This window comes from Rana temporaria, chromosome 3, assembly GCF_905171775.1.
Source record: "Rana temporaria chromosome 3, aRanTem1.1, whole genome shotgun sequence".
In the NCBI taxonomy this organism is placed as follows: Eukaryota; Metazoa; Chordata; class Amphibia; order Anura; family Ranidae; genus Rana; species Rana temporaria.
The window spans coordinates 55,743,010-55,752,761 of record NC_053491.1 but is presented as its reverse complement, the minus strand read 5'-3'; the positions used below and the strand labels follow the sequence as shown (position 1 = coordinate 55,752,761).

Genomic DNA, 9,752 nt, shown 5'->3' with positions numbered 1-9,752 from the left:
TGTCTAGGGGAATCGGCTATTTGTATTAAAATATGAGCAGTACTTACCCGTTTTCGAGATGCATCTTCTTCCGTCGCTTCCGGGTATGGGTCTTCAGGAGCGGGCGTTCCTTCTTGATTGACAGGCTTCCGACGGTCGCATCCATCGCGTCACTCGTAGCCGAAAGAAGCCGAACGTCGGTGCGGCTCTTTACTGCGCCTGCGCACCGACGTTCGGCTTCTTTCGGAAAATTGTGACGCGATGGATGCGACCGTCGGAAGCCTCTCGGAAGACTGTCAATCAAGAAGGAACGCCCATTCCCGCAACGCCCATACCCGGAAGCGACGGAGAGGATGCATCTCGTAAACGGGTAAGTACTGCACATATTTTAAAACAAATAGCCGATTCCCCTAGACAAAACGAGCAGGAATCTAAGGGGAAAAAGTGCCCTCTAAGGGTGAACCCCCGCTTTAAGTATGGACGTCGGGCCAGCGTTGAATTTTTTGTCGATTACGTCGTTTGCGTAAGTCGTTCGCGAATAGAGCTGTGCGTAATTTACGTCCACGTCGAAAGCATTGGCGATTTGCGGCGTAATTTCGAGCATGCGCACTACGCCGGACCACATACGTTGCGCCGCCTTAACTTAGGGCGCAAGTTCTTTCTGAATACGGAACTTGCGCCCTAATTTACGGCGGCGTAACTTATCTGAGATACGTTTTCGCCCGCCGATAGATACACTATTGTATCTGAATAGGGCCTGTATTTCTAAATAGAAAAAGTGTCTTCCTTTGCAGAATATTATAGTAAACAGTGAAAAAGACCTGCAAATGGCACGTTCACCAGACCATTATTATAGGGCAGTGGAGAGCTTAGGAAAAAGTATTTTCAAGTTAACATTGCGGATCTTCCCTTAGAGGTTGCTGGATCGGCCTTTCTGTCCCATGACTTTCATTAACGAGTAGAGCGCTTCCTCGGAGTAAAGCTTCATCTACAACATAGTCGTTCCTCTTTATCTCTGAGGAGACAAATATGATCTTGTTTAGCAGACATGCATTCAAATACAATGTACAGTGTCTTGCAAAAGTATTCACCCCCCCCCCCCTGGCTTTTTACTTATTTTGTTACATTACAGCCTTTAGTTCAATGTTTTTTTTAATCTGAATTATATGTGATGGATCAGAACACAATAGTCTAAGTTGATGAAGTAAAATTAGAAAAATACATACATAAAACTACTTTATAGAAATACAAAACTGATAATTGGCATGTGCGTATGTATTCACCCCCTTTGTTATGAAGCCCATAAAAAGCTCTGGTGCAACCAATTACCTTCAGAAGTCACATAATTTGTGAAATGATGTGCACATGTGTGCAATCTAAGTGTCACATGATCTGTCATTACATATACACACCTTTTTGAAAGGCCCTAGAGGCTGCAACACCTAAGCAAGAGGCACCATTAACCAAACACTGCCATGAAGACCAAGGAACTCTCCAAACAAAAAAGGGACAATGTTGCTGAGAAGTACAAGTCAGGGTTAGGTTATAAAAAAAATATCCAAATCTTTGATGATCCCTAGAAGCACCATCAAATCTATCATAACCAAATGGAAAGAACATGGCACAACAGAAAACCTGCCAAGAAACGACCTCACACCAAAACTCACGGACCGGGCAAGGAGGGCATTAATCAGAAAGGCGGCACAGAAACCTAAGGTAACCCTGAAGGAGCTGCAGAGTTCCACAGCAGAGACTGGAGTATCTGTACATAGGATGACAATAAGCCATACCATAGAGTTGGGCTTTATGGCAGAGTGGCCAGAGGAAAGTCATTATTTTCAGCAAAAAACAAAATGGCACGTTTTGAGTTTGTGAAAAGGCATGTGGGAGACTACCAAAATGTATGGAGGAAGGTGCTCTGGTCTAATGAGACTAAAATGTTACTTTTTGGCCATCAAAAAAAACGCTTTGTCTGGCTCAAACCCAACACATCACATCACCCAAAGAACACCAACATTTGAATGGTTTAAGGGGAAACATGTAAATGTGTTGGAATGGCCTAGTCAAAGCCCAGACCTCAATCCAATAGAAAATCTGTGGTCAGACGTAAAGATTGCTGTTCACAAGCGCAAACCATCCAACTTGAGTGAGAAGAAGCAGTTTTGCAAGGAGGAATGAGCAAAAATCCCAGTGGTAAGATGTGGCAAGCTCATAGAGACTTATCCAAAGTGACTTGGAGCTGTGATAGCCACAGAACATGGCTCTACAAAGTATTGACTTTAGGGGGGTGAATAGTTATGCACATTGATTTTTTCTGTCATTTTGTCCTATTTGTTGTTTGCTTCACAATAAAAAAAAATCTTGTTGTGGATATGGGCTATAAATAAAATGATGCAAATCCTCAAACAATCCATGATAATTCCAGGTTGTGAGGCAACAAAACACGAAAAATGCCAAGGGGGGTGAATACTTTTGCAAGGCACTGTAGCATCAAAGTAGAACAAAAAAGCATACAACCATACTCACACATACCGCTACAAATTAAGAATGCTATTCAACTGCTCATAATATGGAGGGAGGACCTAACTTTTGGACGGTGAAGAGGACATTTAGGCTGGGTTCACACTACTACACTACTTTCATCCTACTTTGCTCGGTGTTCAATGTTTCCCTATGAGAGCGTCTTGTAGTGTCCTACATTGGTCCTACACAAGTCGGTCCGACTTTGAAAATGCTCCCTGTACTACTTTTGGTCCTACATTGATCCTACTTCAGGCCCATTGAATATCATTGAAGTCGGAACAAAGTAGTATCCTGTTCATGAAAGTAGGATGGATGTAGGACCAATGTAGGATAAATGTAGGACCAATGTAGCAGAGCAAAGTAGGATGAAAGTAGTGTAGTAGTGTGAACCCAGCCTTATTAAGATTTTGAACAAGCATAATCAAACTGGAGCTAGTTTTAAAGGAGAAGTACAGCCAAAGTTTGTTCTGCTCTCCTGTGACTCGTTTTCAACAGACAGAAGGCTGAAGCCCGCTGTGGGCTGATGTCAGAGAGCTGGTCTCGGCTCGGACAAGATCGCGACCATATGATTGGGATCCACCCACATGCCTGGACCGGCACTGTAACGGCATGGCACGTGGGACCCAGAGGCTCTTGCAGGGTGTGGGGTACTCCTGTTTCAGCTTCACCAATGACTCTTGTGTCTAGGGTCATCCTATGTCCCTAGACACAAGAGTCATTGGTGAAGCTGAAACAGGAGGATGACTGAGAAATGATATCTCGGATTACATGAAATGGGACAGTAATGATAATTCACAATGTATTGCAGGAGATCTTGAAATATTACAGGTTTTTGATTATAAACCCAACTGGTCAATAGAGTGATTCATTCATGTGGGAACACAGACTGTTAAGGTGGTAATTAAGTCTGCTACTGTCATGTAAACTAACCTTTGTCTTGCTTCTAAAGACCTTTTCATTGTGTGATGCTAATTGACACTGTATTGTGTGAAGTTCTATTGATGATAATGTGTGTTGTGAGTTAGCACAGTCTAAAGGTCAGATGTCTGACTTATGTTTACTAAAGGAATGTGTACTGTATAGCAGGTGAGAGAAGTCGGAGTCTTGATGTCTGACTTATCAGCCGTAGCTAATTAGCTCATGTAGATTATCTCGGTGCCAGAAAGTCTGACTAAAGATGTGTATTGGGGTCCTTGTGTCATGTTGTGGGTGGAGTTCAGTCATTGTTCATTGGGGTTTCTAAACTGTATATAAGAAGCCTGAGTTTACCATTAAAGGATCTATTCGTTTGGAACCAGGAAACAGAGCTGTGTGTGTCTCATTTCTGGGGAATCCTATGGGTCGTGTTTGTCTGCTGGATAATGGAGTGTCGATAAGCTGTCGTGGGTTGGTGGAATGGAATATCGTAAACGGCGTTAACCCCTGACCGTTGCAGGCACCTAAGCCGCGAGTCGCTGAGAGCCTGAGCCAGCCACTGCCACCCCCTCCACAGCCTATCGCTCCAGTGAGTGAGAAGGGGAAGAGCAGACACAGGTGACTGACAGTCAGCACCTCTCTGCTCAGGGAGCTCTGAGAACCAAGTGATCAATGGTATTTGATCACTCGGTTCTCAGTCTTAGAGGAAACGGGGAACAGATGCAGCATCCAGCTAGGTAAGTATGATTCTTAAAATAAAATAAAACCCATACTTCTTTTTTTTAAGCAAAATGAGATAGAGATTCAATGTTCTATGTTATCACTAGGGTGTTAAGAGGTATAGGGTTGTGCATAACTTAAAGTATAAATTCACCTTTTGAACATGTTTCACCTTCACCCTCCCCCCTCCACTGTGACAGCGGGCGGGGCATCCTCTCCCTGCACCTGCCGTCAATTTTAAAAACAGCATGGCTGTGTGAGGCTCTGCCTGCACAGCTGTGTCATTTAATTACATGGATCTGTGAATGAAAAAACTACCACTGCAGCAGACAGACTTGTAGCTTTAATGAACTTGTAGTTAAAGCAGTAGTAAACCGCAGCTGTAAGGCAATGGCATAATGTGCTAGTATGCATCGGGTACTAGCACATTATTAAATACTCACCTTGGAACAAAGCCCTCCAGCGCTGTGCTGTCACTGTAGAAAGGTCTGATATCTTCCCCTGGTTTTTCTTTCAGGTTTGCGCGCTCCAGCTATGTGATTGGCCAGAGCCGCGATAATGTCACTCCAGTGTGTGTGCGTACAGGAGCCCTCAGTTCCGGCACAAATCTCTGAAGGTCCCACAAGGTCACATTTATATAGGAGATATTCATTTAACCTACAGGTAAGTCTTATTATAGGCTTGATAGTTTTGATCTAGGGGGCAGTGAGTGCTTAGTATAGCAGTGGATGTGACCACCTGTCCTTCAGTTCTTGGACGCCTCCCCTGCTTCCAGGGAGAATGTTCTGGAAGAGGGGCAGGGCTGGGAGCTGGAGTGACAGGGAGCTCATGTGAGGAGCCCTGACCAATCCCCAACTGGAATTGGCAGGGAGCAGGTCTCCTCAATAAACTCAGGCCCAGCCCACTGGAGGGGAGTTGTCAGCTGGGAGACGTGAAGAATGGAGTGCTAGATCACAGCACGAGGCCCATCCCCATCTGGGGGGGGGTGAGCGCCTTGGCGGAGGAGCCCGGGAGCTGTGAGGGAGCCTCGTCTTTACACGGTCATAGAAGAGGTGTCCTGGAACAGAGGAGGTGATTGGAACACATGTCCGGTTAAGTTCTTCACCATGGACTCAGGGCAGGAGAAGGTTGGTGAGTGAGGCACAGTGGATATCTGGAGGAGGCATGCAAGGGGAGCTAAGTGCAAGGCAAGAGGAGAGACTGTGGGGTTTTGTGTCAAATCGATGTAGCCTGCGGGCACAGGATGTGCAAGTCGGGCTAGCTGGGATCAGTAGTCCACCAACAAACTAAAGCTGCTAAACCACTAGGCTGCAAGAAGGGGTACTGCAGGCCCCTGACCTATTAACAGTTCAGCAAGTCAGCAAGCATCTAGGACTATTCAGAGTAATCCTTGGTGTAAAGTGAAGATGATGAGGCGGAAAGGCTAATAGTTCACAGTAAAGTTTTGTGCAGGAGGAGAGGAGTCCTGGGAGTGACAGTCTGCAGAAGTTTGTGCAGGGGAAGTGACTGTGAATATTAGAGTCTATCAGTTCTTCAAAAGCTAAATTAATTTAACTGAATCAGTAACCATGATGGCAAAGTCATCTGTTCTATGGGCATTCCATATATCCTTTACCCAACCAAGTTATATCCCCCAAATATGTGTATGTGTATATATATATATATATATATATATATATATATATATATATATATATATATATATATATATATATATATATATGGTGGATGTTAGTAACTAGTAGCAACCATCCGCTACATATGGTAAAAGTCAGAGCACCTTTTATCTAAGCTTGATCTAAATGCTTGGTACCCATCCTGGGGCCCTCTGGCATTTATTTTGCAGCCAGTAAGAAGGTCTCCTCCCTACAGTGCTGCCAGCTTCCCTTTTCTCCTCTCCCTCTGGCTCCAGCAAGGAATGTTTCAGGATGAACAGTGGGGGGAGGGGCCGGTAAATATTTAATTTACCAGCCCCTTCCTTTTCTAAATGAACACAGTGAGTAGTCTGTACCGAGTGCTCCTGTGTTCATTTTTAACTGAAGAAATAGTAAACTATGCTGCTCAGCACAGAGTACTTCCCACTCCTTCACTGTCCAGTGCAGCGGAGGCTGCAGAGAAAGGGACTGGGGAAGCTCTGTCCTCAGTCCCTTTCTCAAAAGAGCCCCCCCAACAGGGCTCCTAAAATGATTGTAAATAAATAATAAAAAATAGAACTGTAAAAAATTATTAAAAATATAAAAATGTAAAAAATTATAAAAAATAAAAAACTACTGACACCAATCTCTGCTCTACTGACACCATCCACTGCTCTGCTGATATACACACATGTGTTATTGTACTCTGGGGTTCACACCCTAATGCAATAGGCTGTGCACCCCAATGTGTGCGGTCCTTTGGTCATGTGAGGGACCACACATGAGGCTCCCTGCATCATGTAAGTTGACCACCACTGATCTAGAGGGTCATTATGCTGCCACCTTGTGACCACTGTTAGCGTACAGCCCTATGAAATGCAGTGCTAGTCAATTTCAAAGCATAGGGGTGACTATACAAAATTAAGCAAGATGAAAACAAGGACAGCTGTGCATGTTCAGTTTTTCCTTGGAGTGCATGAAAACACAGAAAAAACACATCTGAACAATATTTATGTTGTAAATTGAACAGGAGACAAGTATCATGAGATCACATAGGGCCCATGATGGCAACCACTTCTGAAGAACTTTGAAGTCCTTTAACAAATCCTCTCTACCCCCTTAATGCAGCATGTCGTGTTTATTACTTCTTCCCCATTCCAGAGATCTTCATCTTTGGCTCTGCTCAGCACTGCCCAGCCTTTTTACAGAAAGTGTCAGTGTTCCTCTTCTACACATGCTCACCATGGCCCTATTCATTGCTATGGGAGAGGTGTATTCTGCAGGTTGGCTGATGACATGGACCTTACTTGTTCATCATGTACATCAGTGGCGGTGCGTCCATAAGGGGCGCATGGGCACCGCTCCCTCTCTCCTGCCACCTCTCTATCACCATAGATAGATTCATAAGAAAAAATATGTAAATTGTGCTGCCTGTTAACCATGTGAAAAACGTAATTAAAAAAATCACAAAACATTAAATATACCCAAAAATTTACATAAATAGTACGTGATGGCATATGGTGTATGCCACTAATATGCCACAAAGAAGAGAGATGAGTTGCCACTTTAGAGCAATCTCATACCAATCAATAGACGTGAGTCAGTGATAACACTAATAGTGCGAGAATTTAAACATCAAAATTAATAATAAAATCAATTTGAACTTTCAAATTAACCCACTCAAAACGAAACAACATTTTTTAGATTATAAAATATTGTAACAAATAAAGTCCAAAATTGCTTGACAAGTGGAATGCTAAACACCCGTGCTCTGTGCCAAATTCCAGAATATGTTGATAAATGTGTCCAAAGAAAAGTGATGTATCCTCCACCAAACAATGAATTGGCTCCTTACCAGATTGCCATGATCCCTTATGACAGGGGATCATGAACAGCGTATAAAAGGTTGTCATTTCCAGCCATGCAGTTCAAACAGATTCGATCTTTAAAACAATGGGTCTCATCCAACAGTTATTGCAGATCACCAGCATAAATGCCCACCATGCAAAAAACAATAACAGCTCCACATAGCACATTAAATGAGTAAAAAATGTATTAAAAAAGTTGTATTGCACTTACAAGTTTGCAGTAAAATAATGCCTCAAATCTGGTGTGCCGGCCTGTACACAAATTGCCAGACACCCGTCCTACTGGGGGATCGTTTGGAGCTCTTGGGTGACGACAGCAACTAATCTCTCTTCTTTGTGGCATATTAGTGACATACACCATATGCCATCACGCACTATTTATGTCAATTTTTTGGAATATTTAATGTTTTGTGATTTTTTAATTACGTTTTTCACATGGTTAAGAGGCAGCGCGATTTACATATTTTTTCTTATCCTGTTTCTGTACCCATTGTTAACATGGTAATCGCAACTCTCAAATTGAACAGGCTGTAACTGTGTATACCTTACCTGGAAGTTTTAAATGCTTGCAACATGAGTTACATTGGTGGTTGGCACAGAAGTATTTAATGGCATCATCCCCAAGGTTGGCTGGTCCAAATACCATGTCATTCGATCTGGACAAGAGTAAGAAAGACATTCCATAAAGATTATAGTCAGTAAGAAATAAACCATAAACTGGATTAAGACCATTTCCATTTCAGCACAGTATATGTCTATTTATAAATAATTTGCTGGACAAATATCACAAATATTCTCCAAGCCGTAACAAATGTTTCATATGAACTTCAGCTCCATCCACTGGCGATAATGCAGTACTTTCATATGAACTAATCATCCTAGTGAAAATTAGAGGAAAATTTGGTACACCTAGTTGAATACTTATCCAGCTATTTTTTTATAATAATTTGTATGTGTTTTGGTGTCTCTGTTAGATTAGAAACACGTGGCAAGGGAAAGACAATGCCAGTTTAAGGCAATGCAACAGAAAGTCTTCCCTCAATGTGTATATTAGATATAACAAAGTTACTAGTCTTAGACCCCTTTCACACTGAAGCGTTTTTACAGCGGTTTAGCGTTAAAAATATCGCTCATAAAACGCTCTCCATGCATCTCAATGGACCCTTTCACACTGAGTCCTGCAAGCAGCATCTTTGGGGCAGCTTTTGGGCGCTGAAAAAAACGCTCCAAAAACGCCCCTCTCCATTGAAATTAATTGAAAGCGCTGTAAAAAAGCCTTACCCTTTCACACTGAGGCACTGCAAAAACGCCCTAAAACTTTAGGGTCTTAGCGGTGCTTTACCAGCTCATTGGGATTGCAGATGAGGCTTCGCTCGAATAACGCTCGACTAACGCTTTAAAAACGCTCAAATAACAACATTCGAATAACGCTCAAAAAACGCCCCAGTGTGAAAAGGGGCCTTAAGTGGGAGATTTCTGTTTCATACACAAACAATAGCAGGTAAGTCTCTAAATTGAAGTTAGCTAAAATCCTTGCAATGTACTGCATATGAATTTAGAGAAGATCATTTTTTTTCTCTCAACAAAAGTCCAGTAACACTCAAACCATAGTTATACCCCTAATGGTGGTTGCATTTGTTTTCCTTTGTTCAGAAAAAATGATTTCCTTTATGTTCCCCTAGTGATTCTGTAAAAAACACTTGTAGGCGAGGCCAAGAGAACATAGGACACTTGTTGCATCTTTGGGTGCCATCAGCAGGTTTTTAGTCTACATTCTAGCTGGCGTGAGCACTACTCCCGGAGGTAGTAATAGAAGATCAGTTGCACCTTGGCATTCACAAACAATTGGCACAGCTCATTATCCTGATCAGGGCCTTCTTTAAGGCAGGGCAAATGGGCAGCTGCCCTGGACCCTGTCATTGTTGTGGGGCCAAAAGCAGCTGCCTCATACTTGCCAACTATCCCAGTTTAAATTCCCTTGTCCCTTGAGGTTTTAGTCCTGTGCTGTGTCCTGATATCTCAGTGTGAAGTGCTGCTACTAATGTTGCCCAGCTCTGCCCTAGTTGTGTACAGATGACTCACCTGCAGACCCTGTGTTTACATGTAAATAACC

General features: G+C 42.9%; 1 protein-coding gene across 2 annotated transcripts in view; it reads right to left on the bottom strand.

Annotated features, from left to right (window-relative positions):
* Positions 1-665: 665 nt before the first annotated feature.
* LOC120931300 (transient receptor potential cation channel subfamily M member 7-like) overlaps positions 666-9,752 on the bottom strand; it is a 182,685-nt gene continuing 173,598 nt past the window's right edge. For both annotated transcript variants that reach the window (XM_040342599.1, XM_040342598.1), the window contains exons 38-39: positions 8,189-8,295; positions 666-994 (exon numbers count right to left, since the gene is read on the bottom strand). In XM_040342599.1, the coding sequence (XP_040198533.1) occupies positions 870-994; positions 8,189-8,295 (232 nt within the window). In that variant the 3' untranslated portion in view covers positions 666-869. The remainder of the gene's footprint in view (positions 995-8,188; positions 8,296-9,752) is intronic.